This window comes from Vigna radiata, chromosome 11 (assembly GCF_000741045.1).
Source record: "Vigna radiata var. radiata cultivar VC1973A chromosome 11, Vradiata_ver6, whole genome shotgun sequence".
Classification (NCBI taxonomy): Eukaryota; Viridiplantae; Streptophyta; class Magnoliopsida; order Fabales; family Fabaceae; genus Vigna; species Vigna radiata.
This window is the reverse complement of record NC_028361.1, coordinates 18,241,425-18,262,392: the sequence shown is the minus strand read 5'-3', so window position 1 is coordinate 18,262,392 and position 20,968 is coordinate 18,241,425. Positions and strand designations below refer to the sequence as shown.

General features: G+C 31.0%; 2 protein-coding genes across 2 annotated transcripts; one reads left to right on the top strand and one right to left on the bottom strand.

The window, feature by feature from the left end:
- Nucleotides 1-8,038: 8,038 nt before the first annotated feature.
- Nucleotides 8,039-10,740, bottom strand: LOC106776856 (zinc finger protein JAGGED-like). Its single transcript, XM_014664325.2, has 5 exons — nt 10,452-10,740; nt 10,255-10,346; nt 9,737-9,865; nt 9,361-9,448; nt 8,039-8,826 (listed from the first exon to the last, which is right to left on the bottom strand). Coding segments are annotated over exons 1-5 (798 nt in total). The 5' UTR covers nt 10,454-10,740; the 3' UTR covers nt 8,039-8,339.
- A 7,730-nt stretch (nt 10,741-18,470) lies between these two features.
- LOC106776855 (uncharacterized mitochondrial protein AtMg00240-like) lies at nt 18,471-19,016 on the top strand. Its single transcript, XM_014664324.1, has one exon. It carries the CDS (start codon nt 18,471-18,473, stop codon nt 19,014-19,016), a length of 546 nt encoding a protein of 181 aa, XP_014519810.1.
- The last annotated feature ends 1,952 nt before the right edge of the window (nt 19,017-20,968 follow it).

Below are 20,968 nucleotides of genomic sequence, written 5' to 3'. Positions count from 1 at the left end.
CTTTAACATTCAATATGAGGTGGATATTATATAAGAAGACATTAAATTGACATCAGTCTATAACATCAACATTACTTAACGTCGAACCCTTGTAACATGCAATAAATATGTCTTCTCTTGACATCGACTTTTTTGAAAATAGACATCAAGGCCGCTAAACCACAAAATTTTGCTCAACATATTTTCTTCCAAAATACACTTTGTGTGTGAGTTGACGTCGATCATGGTGTAGGTTGACATCAATATACGTATTTTAACATCACGTACATAGTCTGAGTCTTTATAGGAAGGTATATATATATATATATATATATATATATATATATATATATATATATATAAATGAGTCTTTAAATCATCTAAAAATTCAATAAATTTTTATAATTATCTAAAAATAAACAATCTAATTAATTACAAAATAAAACTCCAAATAAAATCTTTTATTCAAAACAAAATCCCAAGTTTCCCAATTTTCTCAATCAATTCATCACTCTAAACAACATCAGAATTATATCTGTATTATAATCTACTCCCATATAAAATGATCATCGGAAACCATAACCATAAACATAGTGGTGAACTAAATGAGAATCAATCATAAACATAATGACATAACTCATAGGTGTTAAATATTCATCACAATATTAAACACGCCAATAACAAACCAATAACTTAAACATGATTACTCATCATTATCACAAACCAGCGGTTTATCCCCATACCCTACCATACCACATGTTCATCAGAACCAACCAGTTCAAGTCGTCCTGCCATCCAGCACCAGACCTGGTCCTACAATCTTCCCCTCTTCTTGCATCCATGGCAAAAGAGAGTGCATCACTCGAAACCATCCTCTTTCCGCATCCACAGCCTAAGAGAACCTCTTTTCTGCATCCATAACAAAAAGAGTGTGCAGTAATTGAACTCATCCTCTTCTTGCATCCACGGGCGAAGATAACCTCTTTCCCGCATCCATGGTCGAAAGAGTAGTCTTTAGATTTACTAAGTAAAACGAGAAGACCTCACAATAATATGTCTTATTTTCACACGCATGCATTCAAACGTTAACACACATATACATAATTCACACACTAAAACATGTTATCTCGTAACCCATTCAAAATCATTCCTACTATCATTCACTACGCATAAAATTCCTAACAAAATCCACCAACCAATTTTACAATAACAATAGCCGATGAAAAGAGTGCAACAACGTCAATTTAACAATATCATAAGATCATATATAACATGCGACCAATTAATAAAAATCAAGAATGACAAACATCAAGAATGTAGGCTTCTCCTACCTCTAATCCAGCAAAGAGTTCTAGATCTTCTAAGCTCTCCTAACAACTTGGCTTCTAGGCTTCTCCTTTAGTAGAAAATAGTGTCTTCTCTCAAACCTCACTATTACTATAGGATTTTTTGTCCATTTTTTCTTATAATTATGGTTTCTATGCTAACATAATATATAAATAGGACACATACTTATCTCTATTTGGTTTATTTTATTGAATTTTTATAAAAGCCCATTATCTATAGAAAATAAACTTTCTTGTTTACCTTAATTGATTATTATAAGTCTCTAAAAAATATATTCTATAAAATCCTAAGTAACTCCCTTTTTTAATTAAATTGTCCAAAACCTTTTAATTAAATTATCAAAATCGTACATGCTAACTTTTATAACCATTGTAGTAATTATATAATAAAATAATATAAAATAATGCATGATATATATATATATATATATATATATATATATATATATATATATATATATATGGGTTTCTAACGTGCATACGCTGTTTTTTTAGTTAGAACATTTTAGCAATGTGTACCGAGTTTTATTAGACAAAAATACCTTTATATATTATGGATTCTAAATTTTAAGGTTAAGGAAAAAAAAAAAAAAGAAACCCCCAAACCCTTACTCATCGCTTTCATTCCTCTCAACCCTTACTCCAACCTTTTCTCTCTTTCTCAAAACTAAAACAAAAAAAAAACCAAACCCTTACTCTTTCATCTCTCTCACTCTAACATTTTCTCTGTCATAACTACTCACCCACACACAACAACTCGCGACACCGCAATTTTTTGCTCTTGCTCTGCTCATTCATTTGTTTTTCACTTTAATAACAAAATAATGGATGATGTTGATTTTTTATTGGAGGGATGTGTTATATATTTTTCCATTTTATTATTATTAAATTTCATTTTTAAATTAAGTCACGGTAAATAAAAAATTCACAAATGACAGAATTTTCATGCATCATTTGAACATGTACACCACATTTCATTATATTTTTATCACAATATACATTTAGTCTATTTATTGATGTGTATACATGACTTTTTTTTAATGATAAATATTAAAATTAAAAAAAATGATACAAAATTTTTGTGTAGTTAAACACACATAGCAAAATCTTCTTATTTGGAAGCAGCAAAACATGGCTGCCACTGGTGCCATTCCAGATGGATTATTCTGGTCGGTGTATGAAGGATGCATTTCTGGCTACGATAACTGCATTGAACGCCGTTCTTTTTTTTTATCATTTAGTGTGAGTAGTTTACATGAAATTCAAATAAGTAATTTCATTTAATACAAAATTAATAATAATAAATAAACATATTAAGATACAATGAATAATCTTACAACATTCCTTTTTTTGTAATACTATGCTAGAATCGAAGTACTTCAAAGAACAATTTATGTGTTTTTTAACATTAGACTTGTTTGCATGAACTTCTCTATAAACACCTTTTCTAATGAGAAGAACATAAGAAAAAGAAAATAAAATAAGTTTCTCTAAGAACTAAAACTAGTTTATAATAAATTAAAAATTGTTATTATTATTAAATGTTATTAAAGTGAAAAACAAATGAACGAATAGAGTAAGAGAAACAAATTGTGGTGTCGCGAGTTGTTGTGTGTGGGTGAGAGAGAGTATGGAAATGAGAGATAAACAAATTGGATAAGTGAGGAATGTGGATTAGGTTAAGCAAGTGTTTCTGATTTGGAGCTTTAGGGCTACATTAGGGATGACCGTGAAAAAGTTGGAGTGAGAGAGATGAAAGAGAAAGGATTGAGAGAAATGAGAGATGAAGTAAGGGTTTCGGGGATTTCTTTTTTTTTTTTTTTAGTTTTGAGAACGAAAATTATTAAAATATCCTTAACCTTAAAATTTAGAATCCATGGTATATAAGAGTATTTTTGTCTACTAAAACATACGTCCGTTAATAAACCCTTATTATATATATATATATATATATCTAAAATTACGGTGAGATAATCTTATAATTATCCTAATTATGTATTTTTTTATATAAAAACTTAGTATCTATATAAGCTATATTTAATATCAAAGTTTATAAATATTTATTTACATACAATAATATTTAAACACTACAACACTACTGAAAACAATTACTCATTTATATATTAAGTACATATATAAGGGTGAAATTATATTATGCATAATATATATCACTATAACTAACTTAATCCATACTAAAATTGTAATTCCACGTTCTTAAATAAAATAAAAATATATTGTAATATATCATGAATCAATAAAACACATTTGCCCCCATAAAAATGTTGTCAATTTTACTTGTTATTTCAATTTGTCTTGTTTTGTACTTAGTTTGATTTTTTTTCCTTCTTGAACATTTAATTTGACTTGTTTTAATGTTAATATTATTTTTCATGTTTTTACCCAATTTGATTAATTCAAAAAGGGAGAAAATATAGTGTATATGTGTTTGTGTTGTCCTTTTTATGCCTTGTTTCTCTTATTTATATTGTGATGTAGAATCAACATTTGTTGTGCATACTCTATCTCATGAACACACAACATCAGATAATTGTTTTCATCAAATAAAAGAGAGATTGTTGTTGTTGTTGTGTGAAGACATAGATATTTAGGTAGTGTGTTATATTGATTTAGATTGTACGTTAGTCTTTCTTAGATAGTTTGATCTTATAATTATCATTAGAAAATTAATTAATTTTTTTTAGAACATAACTTGGTGAAAAGAGAATTTTAATTTATTAAAAGATGTTTTATTTCCTTAAAAGGTTAATATTTAAGTATAAAATGATTGCATATAACATTTTAATCGATTATATATTCATTTTAATCAATTGAGATTACTTAGAACCATGGGTTCTAAGGAAAATTTGTTAATCTATTAAGACAAGTTTTTAATATATTAAAATTTTCTTTTCTTTCAAAATATTTTCTATTAGTCTATTTTAATATGTTAAAAATCAGTTTAATCCATTAATTTCACAAGTGAAACTAACACATTGAATTGAAATTTCCAATAAAACTGACAATTTAAAATCCAAATAACTCTCTCATTCTAACTTCTTTTATCATGATTTTTTAGTAAATATATTTTTAAATTATTTAAACTTTTGAGAGAGAGTTAATATTGAGCATAAACATATTTCTGTTATTTGAAGATGATTCTCTCGGTGTTAGACAGAAACATATATTTTCTTTTGTTGTTGTCTTGTTGTGTCTCAGTTGAATTTGTTTCGTTGTATTCTCTAGTTTTTCATGTTTTGTTTGTGATAGAGTTTTACACGTGGTAATAGAAGTTCTTATAGGGTTCAATATCTTTTCTATATGTATTATTTTTCTTTATTATTGAGGGGTTCTTGTAAAACTTGAAAAATATGGTGGATGTAACTCTTGTGAAACAGTGAATCAATATAAACCTTTGTACATTTCTTTTATCCTCTATATTATTTTTAATCTTGTTCAATTCTTGGTTTTGAAGTATATATGTATAAAAGGAACTGAATCCTAAAGCTAACTAGACTAATAAGATTTCATTCTAAAGATTTTGAAAAATATATGATAGTTCATTTCAACCCCCATCTTTTGAACTTATCCTTTTACTATAACAATTTTTATGTGATGTTAAGTTTTTTGCATCTGGTCTAATGCATAGTTGTTTGGTTTGTTTTGTGATCGTCTGAGTTCAATAGTCTGTTTGTCTAATTGATAGTGTTGAGATTGTTGATAAAGAAAACACCGGTTTAGCTAACCTTAATCTCATAGTGTTTTATTTACTCAGATTTTTTATGATGACAACACATTTTTAATAACACATGTATTGTTGATGTGTTACATGTTTTGTTGCTTATTGATTGATATCTTATTGAATATGTTTTGCGTTGATTTTAATATGTGAATGCACATTTACTGAGCTTGTATATGTTACATCATTTTTTTGTTGCATTACACATATTTTCGAAGAAGAAAACCACATGCACTTTTGTAAACATAAACTGTGTGGCAAATCTGCAAGTCCTAAGTCGACTCCATTATTAATAGAGCCGATTAAGACTAAAGACTTTGCACAGATTTTCAAATACTATGCTATGTGAGATTTTGCATTGAAAAGAATTTCAATATGTGCATATGTGTCAAAGTCGACTGTGTGCGCTGTGCATTCAACTTTATTAGTTGTTTTATTTGGGATTTTGTTATGCTTCTGAATAGCAATGACTATATTTTAGAAGTTAGTTAAGCATTGAATGAGAGTCAATTGTATTAAATGTGGAATTAATTTGTTTGACTTGATTGCTACTACTTTGACCTATCTGTTATAATTGTCAAGAGACGGTCGACTGTATTAGTAGCTTAGTCAACTACAGGAGCGTCTGATTTATGGAAATCTATAAATAGACGAGACCTGAGTTATTCAGAAAACTTTTGGAAGAACTAACATTTTCATATTCTGTTTCAGATTAATTCTCTATGATTTAGTGCTCCAAGAACTCATCAAGAAGACTGTAGATATCATTCTTTGAAGAGTTTATGAAGGAGAATTCAACTACGCTTACTGCTTGATCATTATCCGCACAATTGAGGTGTTCTTTGGTTGATCAAGGATCATTTTGCATTTCGCTATTGATTTGTACCTGTTGTGATTACAGGGGTAAACTCATGGAGTATGGTATACTTTGAGGATTATTCAAAGTGGGTTGCAGATTGCAGAAGAGTGGATATCTTGATGCAGATCTTGCTATTTGTATAGCCTATATTTTGGTTATTGGGTTAGAGAGATGTTTTATATTTTTGACGTGAAGGTCTCTATAAAAGCCTTGTGGTAAAAACCTTGACCATCATAGTGCATTTGCTTCCTGGGATTGGAAGGACACTGGATGTAGGCATTGAGGCCGAACAAGTATAAATCTGTGTTTGAATTCTCTATCCCTACTCTTTTACATTCAGTCGACTCTGTAATTTGCGTAATCTACTTTGATTTTCCACTACACTTAAATTTCTATTACTTGTGATTCAAGAAATTGTGTAAAGGTTTCTACTTTGTGAAAAAGATTTTAAAAAGACTCTGATTTTGAAACCTCACCAATTCACCTCATCTTGGTGTTGAAACGAAATCAACCTGTTTTTCAAGATAGGTGACCATCCGGTTTGGTGCATGGTTGTTCGGTCTATCAAGTGATTGTCCAAGTTTACTGAGGTGGTAATTGACGGTTTGGTAAATGGTTGTCCGGTCTATTTGACAACTTTATGAGTTTAATGACATGTTCAATAAATTAATAATTAACCAACTAAATTAGTTTACTATCCGAGTTATAATTGATTGAATTATAAGGAAAAAGAATTATAGTTAGTTGAAGATCGAAGATAAAACTAGATATTTATGTCAACTACGTAAGTTTTTTTTTTTCTAATCTAAACGATGAAAGAATTATTACAAATTTTAAAATCACCGCCACGAATCTTTTTGGATCTCATTTTGTCCAGCATAAATCATAGTCGTAGATTTTTTTTTTTTCTCATTCAATCCTTTTATTACATTTATAAATAAATACAAATGCTAAAGGATTGTCAAAGTGAAAAGAAAAGAAAAAAAAAAGTGCATTGAATCTTCTTTATGTAATACCATTTATCCGAACTAAAGGTTATGGTTACGAGAGATTTACAATGGTACATAAGTCTAACAATAAAAATGTTGTTAAAAAATAAACAGTTGATGTTGTTTCTTCTAATTTGTAAAAAAGTTAATTGAATTTATCTATGTCGTATAATCCAATTTGTGTAACTTTAATTTTTTAAACTAGGTCAATATTTTTATTTCTTCAATTCTTAAATTGTTATTTGTTTACTATGTACTTTAATTTTTATCTTAAAACATTAATAAACAAAAGACGAAAAAGAAAAGATCATGTTATTTCTGGTTCTTCAGATTGATAATATCAAGATAAAATCGCTCACAATATTATTATGATTATATACTATAAATTAGATACATATACTGGTTACTAAAAGAATGAATCATTTTCTATTTTAAAAAATATCAACGAAGATGAATAATATTTTTTATATGAATATATATTCGATAAATTACTTTATTAAACTGTAAGATATGATATATTTAAATTGTTAATTATATTCTTATTAAAAATATTTACTTAACATTGATAAGTTTTAGGAAATTAGATATAATAATATAAAATGATAGTTATAATAAATTATAATTTTATAAAAATATAATTTATCTTTTGTTTAAGTTATTTTCATATTTAAATAAACATATACAATGGGTGAGTATTATGCATAACTCAAAACAAAAGGGAACTACACTAATTTTCTCACATATTTTACTTCTGAGAATGAGAAGTTCTCCCATACTTTGAAAAACACAATATTATGTAGTAAAATCTTGTATTTATGTTGCATGCATTGGTGTAAGTGATACTCAAACAATTGTGCTATTGTGTTCTATAATTTAAGAAGTAAAATATCCTTTATATAAATCAGAGTAACTTGTAATGAATAAAGACACCTTTCTGAAAGGGTACTTTAGAGAGTTTTCTTTAACAAAAAAAAAAAATATTTTAAAATTTGTTTTAACCTCTTATTTTTTTCTTATTTATTTTCAGAAAAATATTTTATCAGTTTTGTTTGTAATAAAATAATAAATAAAATGTAGTATGTTAAGCAAGAGAAAGAGAAAAAAAAAATTGAAGAATAATAAGGAGAGGTTGGTGGTGGTTTAGAATTGAAGAGGTGCATTTAACATGTTATTGTTTCTCATAGGATTTAGGATACACACAACAAGAAGAACATAAAAGCAAAGAGTTGAAATTTCGCAAAGAGCTTGAAGCCAAAGTAGCTGAGCCTATCCATGAACTCAAAAGCTGTGTCCATTAATTAAGTATGAAACCGAAACCCTTTTCTCTCTCTCAATTTCCTTTCCCCTTCATGACCCCATGTGTCAGTTCGTTAAGTCTCTCTCTTTCTGAATAGCATGTCTTTTGTGATGCATAATAAAATCGTCACCACTCATTGAAACCCTTCGTGACACCGATTTATCGCTGAAGGAGTATCCAATAGCTGCCGTGTTCCTGCATAGCCCCGTCCCCAATTCAACGAATCCCCCTGAGGAGTCTGCAGTGACCTGTCTTTGCCACCACCCACCAATGTTTGTCCTACGGGTGCCCCGATGCAAGTGCAGTCATTCAGGACGTGATTCTTGGTGCTGCTGCCCAGAACATGACCCACATAGTAGTCGTTCACTGCATGATGATGCTGCTGAGAATACGAAGCTCGTGGAAAAGGAAGGGGTGGTGTCGGAGGTGAGGCTATCAAAAGATGATGCTGAGATGGTTGATGCAGTTGCAGCTGGGGTGGTGGAGTTGGTACATGGAACGAAGATGAACCTGAACCCGAACCCGAACCCGATATGTATCTTGGGAACCTTGCATGCATTGTTGGGTCTCCCATGCTACTTGCAGGATGATAGCCCCCTGATGCTATTGGTTGACAGCATCTGAAACAGTTGAGCATGGTTATAATTTACTTTTGCAAGAGACCAAAAAAAAACCCATAAAAAGCAGGTCAGTTTTATCGGTTCTTATTAATGAGCTCTAACTTTATATATTTTATTATTTTTTTATTAACATTTTTTAAATTTAATATTAACTAAAAAGAACCTCTTCAGTATGTAATTATCATGGGTAATTTTTCATTATTTTTCCATTACTTTATGCTATTTTGATTCAATGTATACATTATTTTATTTCTATGTAATTCTTCATTTCTTTATTATTTTCTCTGAAGTCCAATAGGATTCTCTAAAATTCATAGAGTTGATATCATAGAAGACTTTATGTTAGCATTATTATTTCGATAAAAGACAATATATGTACCTAGGGATGTTAAAACAATTTCCTTAAAACTGGATGGTTAATGATGTTTGACAAGAACAACAATAAGAGAAAAAACGATGGACCAGTTCACAAGAATACATGAAAAGGACTAATAAAACAATACTACTGAGTTTAGAGTTAGGTTGAGTACATACCCTAGGTTGGGGGCGGGTTGAGTGCTTAGGCTATGATCGTTACGGTAGACCAGCTGACGAGCATGGTTCAGTGTCTCTGTTTCCCTCTCTGCAAAACAGGCTCTCACGCATCAGATGAAATAAGGAAACAAAAACAATTTTCTATTATTCAAAACAAGTACAACCACTTCCATTTCAAGAATTTCAGCAATCCATTCAATTTTATCATTGAAATGACCACGTCTCGTTGTCAAATCATCAACAACCATGCATTTTTTTATTCAAGAAATACTCAAAGACTGTTGTGTTAAGGTTTGTAGAACTGATTTTTTTTTTTTTCTGGAGAAACAGTAAAAAGATAAAACAACAAAAGTTATGAAGATAGCAGCTATCTAGCCTTGTCGGTGACGGTTCATGTGTCCCCCAAGAGCCTGTGATTTGAAGAACTTGAGGGAACAAAATCTACACTCGTAGACCTTCTCACTCTCATCATCCTTCATACTGTCTTTGTTTCTCTGATATCCTTCTGCAAAACGAAGCAATTTAACAATATCGATCCATGAGATCCATCTTCCCTCATTATCAGTTAAACTAAAAAATTTAAAAAAAAAAAAAAACCCAACAAATCAACATTTAAACCTAACTTTTTTTGCAACCCTTTCTTCTCATGGATTTAACTTTCCATAAAGAAAAAGAGGCGATGAAAGAGATGGGTGAGGGAAAAGAAAATATGAAAAAAAGAACTTTAAAAAAAAGAAATGGGGGTCTGTTCCAATTTTGTTTCCTGATATATGGCCGAAAAAGATTAAGTAGTATACTGAAAAGGAAAACTAGAAAACAGTATAAAGTTTAATGTTGTTTTGAACTTTTATAGTAACATGCATGTGGTATAATGATGATTGAGAGAAGGATTACCCGAAGAGAAAGTGTCTTGGAAGAGTTGATTGCCATCTCTGGAGTAGTCATCGGGAAGGTTGTTGAGATCCAAAGGGTTATTTTCTGGTCTCCTGTCAAGCAACAACAAAGTGAAGAGAGAGAATAGGATGTGTGTTGAACAGTTAGAGAAGATAATGAATGAGAAATATGAAGGTGTTGTGTGAAGGAAGACCTACATGATGCCGACAGAGAGAGACAGAAAAAAGAAAAAAAATAAAAGGAAGACGTTGGGGTGCAGTGGGGCAAACACTTTGTTTCAGATGGGAAGATAAGACTAAAGCATTTTGTAGAACACTTCAGTTTGAGACTGCCATATATAGATGCTATCAGCTGTGAGTGATGGTGCAAGATAAAAAGACCTTTGAAAGTTCTCTATCAGTTCCTCTGCCAACTCTCTCTCCCCTTTAAACATAAAATTAAACTAAAAAAGGGACAACATCGTCTCGTGACTATGGAAACAAAAAAAGAAAAAAAAAAATTCCATGGATTCAGACTGTAAAATAATGTTTTCATACTTCTAAATTACTTTCCGCAATAGTAATTGCGGCCGCAGTGTTACTCAGTATCTCCCATAACTTCTTATTTTGAATCACAATTTTTTTTATTTTTTTAACATTGCTCTATTTCATTTTTATCAGAATTGCAATATCAAACTTTGTTCTAACTTCTGATGTTAATGGTGGAATGAATGTTGTGTGAGATGTTGAGAAAGTGCGAGAGACACCATGGTGAGATGCATCCTTCTTTTTCATTTTTTTTATTACAAGAAAAAACAAACAAATGTTCTAAATTTAATTTTTTATTTTAACTTTTAAATGTAAAATATATGGAGTGAGTAATTGTAAGGAGTAGCTGAATGCATTATTGTTAAAGAGTAATTCTAAAATTATTATATATTTTACTAATTATACAACATACAATAAAATCATGGTTCAACAACAGCAATTTACATCCTAGTAGCAACTATAAACCACAATGACAACGGCAATTTAAAAGTAAAAATACTTGATCTTACGAAGTTCTAAAAATGATTTAAAACATGATTATAATGATATATATTTCTACATTTGAATATGCAGAGTGGAATTAAAAAGGAAAAATAATCGTGCTAGTTTCCTTCTAGTTTGGTTGAAACTAAGGAGAAGAATGAAAACATTGGCCGGAAGTGGATTTGAAAAACGCTGAAAAGGTTTGTCTTTATGTTAATTAATACAAATTATAATAATTATTTTTATCTAATATTATAATATGTAACAAGAACACGGATTCTCCTCTATACCCACTAGTATATCTGGCTCTATCTGGGTCCTTCTTGCCCTAGTGTTAACAATGAGTGGTCAAATTTATTGAAATTAAAGAATTATTTATGAAAAATTAATAAATTAATAGCTGAAAAGAAAATGGTTCTCTCATAAAGGCAGGCTTAAGAATGAAAGATGAAATGTATAGTAAGAAAAAAAGGAAGAGAATGCATAGAGTGAAAAGAGATATTGTGTTGAAAGAAGGGCACATAACATAACTGATAAAATGGTCCACAATCGATGAATGCCTCCTGAAAGGGTTTAAAATTTGATCCAGGGGACTTCGACTTGCATCGAGGAAGGGTTGCTATCAGTATCTATCATTAGGGTTTTTGCAATCTAGCTGGTTCATAGAGCCAACCCCACATATTGTTTTATTCTTTGGAAGTTGTGATATCTCATAGATCACATACACATAGTCCTTTTCTCTTCATGGTTATGGATCTCAACAAGTGAATTTCAATTTTCATAACTCTTCATATATATATATATATATATATATATATTGGATAATGATATTTAGACAATATTTTTTTGACAATATTTGAACATTGATTACGTGTCAATATGTGATTGGTCAAAAATTACTCCACTCCACAATAATGTTTATAATGTTTATGATTATTATATTTTCTTTCATTCTTTCTTTATATTTCAACTAAAATGCATCTGAAAAAGAATCTCATGTGTTGGCTTTTTCTTTTTGTTCAATTATTTAAAGGGAATATGCTAATACCAAAGTCATAGTTTATAGTTTATGATGTTTTGGTTATTCAAATGTGACATAGAGACTACTATTGAATCCAATTAATAGTTTAAAACTATCACACTTGCCTCTGGTGTGCTTTTTATTGGCCAAAAAGATACATTATAAGAAGATGTGTCAACAGGTATACATATAAATGATGTCTCATTTATAACTATAGGGTATGATGCACCGTTACAAATTGAAGTATCCTACATCATAATAATATATATTACATAAATTGAAGTATCGTATATCATAAATTATAGATTATAGTTATTTAAGAACTACTATCTTACCATTCTTAACTCTTAAATATCTTAAACACCTAAACCTTTTTAAGTACTTCTAAAGTTGATATAGGAGAACACAAATTTTCACACGCCTTCAATGTCAAGGACCACCTTATAAATTAAAGTCACTCACATTTCGTTAAAACCGATAACTAACCTCCTTCATCTTTCAAGCCATGCATATTTGATTTAACCTTTAATGTCACAAATATATGAATGTGAAAAAAAAAATGTATACTTTGACACACCTATATTTTTTATATTCATTTGATACTACCCTTACTTACTTTTTACTATTTTCTTTCTTGAAAAACTACAAAACTTTACACTTTTAGAACTATTTTATCCTTGTATTCTATGTCAAATGAATGTAAAAGTGTGTCATGGTATTATTACTCAAAATAAAAGTAGTTATTCAAACTAACTATAATTTAAATGTGAAAAATGAATTCAGGTTTGTCCCTTTCTAGTCTTAAATCACACATGACAAACTATCGTTTTAAATTTTCATTGTTAATTCCTTGCATTCTTAACCGTTTCAGTTAGAGATTTACATCAATTAAAGATAAAATAAATTTACATAATATAAATGAATGCAAACAATCATTTTCCATTGAGTTGGTAGTGTTGAGTTCATTTCTTAAAATGGTATCAAAATAATCAAAAAGTTTATTTTAATGAGATTTGTTATTTGAAAATTTATCATGTCATCCACTATCAAATTACTCATTAATATTTAATCTCATGCTCTAAATATATATGTCTTGACATAATAGAATGTATTAGAAATCTCACGCAAACTAAAAATAAAAAAACTTTACAATATAAAAGAATATGCAAATCTTATTTCATAAAATTGAATTAAATTTAAAGTTTACCTTTTTTTTTCAAAGTTTTCTCCTTATGATCCAATGTGATTAATTGTTTTGGTCCCTTGGTTGTAACGTACTCCAAAAAGTTTGTTTTATATAGGCAAAATTATATTAATTTGAAGGAAAAAAACAAGACATTGCACAAGAAGGCTTTCTTATATCCATTAGGTGTAATTGTTGGGGGAGGTTCGACACACACATGGTAAGATATTGTCTGCTTTGGGCCAAACCTCCACGGGTTTGCTTTTGGTACCACTCCAAAAGGCCTCTTACCATTGGAGATATCTATGTGTATATAAACCCTTGACCAGTCCTTCTTTCACTTAATGTGGGACTTTGTTTGCTCTCCAACAGTAATGACACAGACCAAAGCAATCGAATTGTGGTTTTATGTTGGCTTTTTCTTGCAGGGAAGTCACATATGCAAGATAATCTCTTGACACATTGCGGGCTTTAATTTGATAGGTCTGAATGATGTTTGACTCATCGAAAGCCAACTTGAAAAGAAGCTAACTCAAAGATTAATTTTACATGACTAATTTGAAGTGTACTTTTGCATTTTCCTCTCTTCCCTCCCTTTTGGCCCAATCATGAGGTAAGGGTAGTGAAGTTTCTTTAGTGAGCTTAAAGAGAAGGTTAAAATTTCTTAATCCTATAAAGTTTTTATTTCATGTGTCTCAGGGTAGTTGAGCACATATTTTTGTTTATCTGTGATTAAAAACTTTATTCAATGGATTACTAAATAAATGTGTGTGATTTTTATGCACATTTCTGTAAAATTATGTTATAAGCTAACATTGTAAAATTATATTATAAAAGAAAACACTGAATCATTCATGAAAATAACTATTATTATGTTTATGAAAAATATTTGAATAATTTAGACCCTGTTATTAAAATAATTAATTTCACTTAAATTCATTTTAAAAATACTCATTTGAAGAGTTTATATTGCTCTCATATATGACTACAGATGGTGATATATCTCAAATTCATCGTGCATATTTTTAATTCCTATAGTTGTGTTTCAATTTGGATATAGATTAATCAAGTATGAATCAAAAGTCTGGTAATAAATTTATCTTCAATGATATATAATATTTTTTTTATAATATAGTTGTTATGTGTAACAAAGGAACAAATTTATTAATTTTTTTCAAACATCTTTAACTTAAATGTAACATACATTTTTTGTGTTTGAATTTTATTTACTTAGAAGAAAAAAAACAAAAGGTAAGAATGACACATCACTCTCTCTTTGTCATAATACAATAAATGTCTAATTGCTTTTAGTCCCTTTGGTTAATTTTGTTTAGTTATGTTTCTCTCATCTTCTATATAATTACTCTTATATCCTTTTGTAAACACACAATACACATGCACATAAGTGATATATATTTTACTCTTCTCATGGTGCTTTCTCTCTGTCTTCTCTCTCCTTTGCCTTGTAAGTTGTTTTTCCATGTGCTACAATGTCTGTGAATGTATAGATGCTCCGATGATGGTATCAGAGCTCTTCATTTTGAAGCTCTTCATTTTGAAGAGCTCTGTTGCACCACTCTGACCATTTTTTTTCCCTTCTTTTCTTTTCTTTTCTTTTCTTTCTCTTTCTTGGCCTTCTTTTTTTCTTCTTTGTTCACTCTTTCACAGGTTTCTTGCACAATGATCGACAACCATGCCCAATACTCTCGCTTTCGCTACCTTCATCCAAGCAAAATCCCTGTTGTCCCTCTTATTTCCCCTCTCCTTGAATCTACCAACTACCATGTCTGGAGCAAATCAATGCTCACTACCCTAAGCGCCAAGAACGAAATTCAATTCGTTGATGTAATCGTTGTACAACTGCAAAAGGAAGATAGCATTTACGGTGTCTGGAAAAGATGCAATAATATGGTGATCTCATGTTTCGTTCATTTTGTTTCTCCAGACATCCACCATAGAATTCTCTAGATGGATAGTGGTCAAGCCATTTGGGATGATCTGAAATCAAGATTCTTCCAAGGGGACCTCCTACGTATCTCTGAATTACAAAATAAAGCAGCGTCTTTGAAACAAGAAGACAATACCGTGATTGAGTTTTTAACCAAGCTTTGCGTTATATGGGATGAGCTTGAAAGTTTTCGTCCTGAACCAGTTTGTTGTTGTGAGGTTAAATGTTCCTACAAATTTGTTTCCATTCTCGCACAAAGAAAGCAGGAGGATCGGGTCTTACAGTTTCTCCGTGGTTTGAGCGAACAATATGGTAATATTCAGTTCCATGTTCTTTTAATGGACCTTATGCCTCCTATTTCAAAAAAAAAATCATATGTTGTGCAGCAAGAAAGGTATATCATGGATAATACCTTTCTCAATGGATTACAAATAAAAAAGTGTTGTCGATGTTAGTACCTCTATTTGTTCTTATTGTGGCAAGAATGGTACACAGATTCAATTTGCTTCAAGAAACATGGTTTCCCCAATAACAAGAATTCTACTGGAAAAAAGACTTGCTCCCATTGTGGGGGAAAATGGTCACACCATTGACATTTGCTACAGGAAACACGGGTTTCCTCCTGGCCATGAATTTCACAATGGCAAGAGCCTTCTGACCAACAGTCAAGATGACAAAAATGATGACCCTAGTGAGGCCCTTAATCCAGAAGTTCGTTTGACACAACAACAATATCAAACCTTCATGGCCCTTATCAAACATCCTAATGATATAGGAGCAACACAAACTAGCCAAATCAGTTCCATGATCTCTAACTCCACTAATTCAGGTACAACCACTTTTAACCTTAATTCACATGAAGGCCACCTGGATCTTGGACTCTGGTGCAACAGATCATGTTGCCTCCTCTCCTACTCACTTGTATTCTCATGAAAAGATTACTCTTGTAACCATTAACCTTCCTAATGGCATGAAAACAACAGCTTCTCATAAAGGAATTGTTAATATCAGTGAACAAATTCTTCTCAAAGATGTCCTTTTTATTCTAAATTTCTGTTATAACCTCATTTACGTATTATATTCACTAACTCAACATGTTTTATTCAGGATTTGAAAACAAATAACAAGATTGGTTTAGTTGAGATACATGGAGGATTGTACATCTTTTGTGGCCCTATCCAAACGAAACACAAATTTACTCATTATGCAGAAAAGCATCATATACCTAGATTGGCATGTAAAAATATCTAGCATAATCGCCTAGGCCATTTATCTAATAGCAGATTAGAAATTTTAAGACAAAATCATAGTTACATAAATTCAAGAACTGATAATTGTAATGCATGTCATACTGCTAAACAGAAAAGGTTGGCCTTTCCTCATAGTACCTCTCATAGCTTAAATGTTTTTTATCTTATTCACATTGATATTTAGGGACCTTGTTCCAATCCTTCACTGCACTCTCATAGATATTTTCTAACCATAGTGGAACATCATACTAGACACACTTGGATTCACTTAATGAAAAGAAAATTTGAAACTCGTTAACATATTATTCATTTCATTGCATATGTTAAAAACCAATTCAAAGTCAACATCAAGACCATTAGGTCTGATAATGGCAATGAGTTTGCTATGACAAATTTTTTCAGTTCATAAGGCATTATTCATCAAACATCTTACATTGAAACCCCTCAACAAAATGGTATAGTTGAGAGGAAACATCAACATATTTTAAATGTAACTAGAGCTTTACCTTTTCATTCCAAAGCTCTCATTCATTTTTGGACCTATGCCCTTAACTATGTTGCTCTGCTTATTAACATTATGCCTACCCCTTTTCTCAATAATAGCTCACCACATGACGTGTTATATCATAAATATTTTGAATTTTCTAGATTAAATTTTTTTGGTTGTCTTTGCTATGTTAGCACCCTTCAAGCCAATAAGAAGAAACTTGATCCCTGTTCCAAACCTAGCCTATTTCTTGGTTTGCATTCCACTACAAAAGGATACATTACCTATGATCTTACCACTCATGATATTAATATTTCTCGCAATGTTATTTTTATTGAATCTGAATTTCCTGATACAGCACACAATGATGTTACTTACCTCCCCTTTTCTTTGCCTATACATAATACTAAATTTTTTTATGATGATGATCACATTCACCCTATTAGTTCAGCTTATAATCTACCCATTCTTGATTACCATGTCCAGAATAATACAAAAACTGAATATCACATTCCTAGACGGACCACTAGAGTTAGAAAACCCACTACCTACCTAAAAGATTTTCAGATATCTTCTTATAGCACCACTAACACTAAATACCCTATTGACAGTGTTTTGACTTTTGATAGATTATCACCTGCATATAAATCCTTCGCTTTTTCTCTAAATAGTCTTGTTGATCCCCGGGATTACAAGGAGGCCCTGAAGCATGCTCATTGGCAACAAATTATGCAGGAAGAAATTGCTCCTCTTGAGTACAACCACACCTGGACCATCACCACCCTTCTCCCTAATAAGAAGGCCATAGGGTGCAAATGGGTGTACAAAACAAAGCAAAAAGTTGATGGGACCATAGACAAATTCAAAGCTCGCTTAGTTGTCAAGGGTTACACTTAAATGGAGGGTATTGATTATTTGACACTTTTTCCCCTGTAGTTAAACTAACCAGTGTTCGTTTATTCTATCTTTAGCAGTGGCTCAAAATTGGAATCTACGATAATTAGATGTCAATAATGCCTTCTTATATGGCGATTTAAGTGAAGAAGTTTATATGCAGCTGTCACTAAGGATCACTACCCTAGGTAAAAACCAGGTTTGTCTTCTCCACAAATCCCTATATGGATTAAAACAGGCTAGCAAGTAGTGGTATATGCCATGTTATCCTTTTTTATTTTCTCTCACAATTTTTCACAAACATCTGGTGACCACTCACTCTTTACCAAACATAATGGGGATAATATCACTATAATACTTGTTTATGTTGATGATATCATACTTATTAGCAACAACATTCATGTTATTGATACAATTACTGCCATGCTCAATGATCAATTTAAAATAAAGAATCTTGGTAATTTGTCTTACTTTTTGGGTTTCGAGGTTACTAGAAGCAAAGAAGGCATACTTCCATCACAGCAAAAATATGCCTTGGACCTCCTCATCAAAACCAGGATGCTTGATGCAGCACCTGTCAACACTCCAATGAATTTCTCCACCAAAATATCTTCTGAAGGTGATCCTCTTGAAGACCCTGTTGCGCTTAGATGCTTGATCGGAAGACTTATTTACCTCACCAACACTCACCCGGATATAACCTATGTTGTACATCGTCTAAGCCAATATGTCGCTGCCCCCACCGAACTCCATCATCAAGCAACCTTCATAATCTTGCGTTATATAAAGCAAACTCCTGGTCAAGGTATACTTCTAACTGCAACTAACAATCTCACTTTGCAAGCTTACAATGATTCGAACTGGGCTAGATGCTCTACTTCCCGCAAATCAACCACTGGATACATTGCCTACTTGGGTAACTCGCCTAATCTCCTGGAAATCCAAAAGGCAATCAACAGCCTCATGTAGCTCCTCGAAAGCAGAGTGTCGCACTCTTGCACAAGTTGTTTGTGAACTTCAATGGGTCACCAATCTTACGAAGGACCTTCCATGTCTGCCATTAAAATTGCCACCAACCAAGTTTTCCATGATCGTACGAAGCATATCTAAATTGACTACCATCTCATTCGAGAAAAGGTTCAAGAAGGCATTTTCAAGCTCCTTCCTATACACACTACACTATAACTTGTTGATATCCTGACCAAGCCTCTTCCTCCTTCCACCTTTCACAACATCAACTCCAAGCTTGGCACCATCAACATCTATGTCAAGCTTGAGGGGGGCTGTCAGAATACAATAAATGTCTAACTGTTTTTAGTTCCTTTGGTTAATTTTGTTTAGTTTTGTTTCTCTCCTCTTCTATACAATTACTCCTCTACCATTTTATGTGTGTGTGTGTGTGTTGTGGAAGGGTGATAGTATGAGAGAAGAAGTGTGTGGAAAGATATGTGGTATGAGGGAGAAGAGATGTGTATGATTGTGTGTAAAGATGAAGTGAAGAGTGTATGGGTATTTATAGAGTTATGGATGGAGAAAGTTGATGAATAAAAATAATATAATAAGTGGGTAGAAAATTAGATGAAATAAAATATAGTAAAAAATGTAAATAGTAAAAGTTAGTGTGGAAAATAAGTGAAAGCATTAATATAAAAAGTAGATGGAGAAATTAGGTGAAATAAAATATAAAAAAATGAATAGAAAAAGTTAGTGTGGAAAATAAGTGAAAGAACTAATATAAAAGGTGGGTGGAGAAATTAGATCGAGAAAATTGATGAAGAAAATAATAAAAAAAGGTTGGTGGAGAAGGTGGTGAATAAAATATAATTTAGAAAAGTGAAAGGAATAAACAAAAGTTAGTAAGAGAAAATAATATAAAAGTGGGGTGGAAAAATAGATGGAGAAAATGGATGAAAGAAATAATAAAATAAGTTGGTGGAGAACGTGGTGGATAAAATTTAATTTAGAAAAGTAGATGGAATAAATAAAAGTTAGTAAGAGAAGTTAATATAAAAGTAGGGTGGAAAGTATATGGAGGAAATGTATAAAAGAAATAATAAAATAAGTTGGTGGAGAAGGTGGTGGATAAAATATAATTTAGAAAAGTAGATGGAATAAATAAAAGGTAGTAAGAGAAATTAATATAAAAGTAGGATGGAAAAGTAGATGGAGAAAATGGATCAAAGAAATAATAAAATAAGGGGTGTTGTTCCCTCCACCACCACCCATTGCTCCCTCCACCTCCCCATTCCTATTTTATCCCTCCCTCCACTTTTCTATTCCTGTTTTATCCTTCAGTTCAATTTTATTTTTAGGGTTTACCCACTCCAATCTCCTACATGAATGTGATGGTTTGGTTTATGCTTAATCAACAAGCATTTGTTATTGACAATTATGTTGTTTCTTTCTCTCTTCGATCTCATCACCCAAACAACACAACCATTTTAACGATGAACCCATGTTTTCATGTTTCATTTTCTTCTGTCTCTCTCTGTTTTTTATGCTTCTTTCCATTGTTGTATCTTTCGAACTTTCTGATTGTTTATCTTACCCACACCAACGTACGAAGAGTTAAGAAATATCACATAAAAAAGATGTTGATATATGAGGAAGAAATATATGTCCCAATGTGTCAGAAAAATATATTGTGGAGGATAGTTAATTTTATAAAAAGGTTGAAATAATTTATATAATCATTTAAATAGAAAAAGTAAAATTTTAAAAATTTAAGAGAGGAATTTGATCATTTAAATTTAGAAAATTTTAAATTATAATTAAATAGTAAGAATTTTGAACTTTAAAAAAAATTAATTAATTCATGTATACATTTTTCATTTTTTTTATTACGTTATCGTTTTGAAATTGAGACACATGTATTTTGCAATCATTTTTTTTACCAACATTAATGATATATGTTTCCATTG

Coding starts and splice junctions, on each gene's coding strand:
- LOC106776856 (XM_014664325.2), bottom strand. Junction 9,449..9,736: donor CATGAACCGTCACCGACAAG/GCTAGATAGCTG, acceptor CCTGTTTTGCAG/AGAGGGAAACAGAGACACTG. Junction 8,827..9,360: donor CAACCCGCCCCCAACCTAGG/GTATGTACTCAA, acceptor CAACTGTTTCAG/ATGCTGTCAACCAATAGCAT.
- LOC106776855 (XM_014664324.1), top strand. CDS start 18,471: ATGCTCAATGATCAATTTAAAATAAAGAATCTTGGTAATTTGTCTTAC.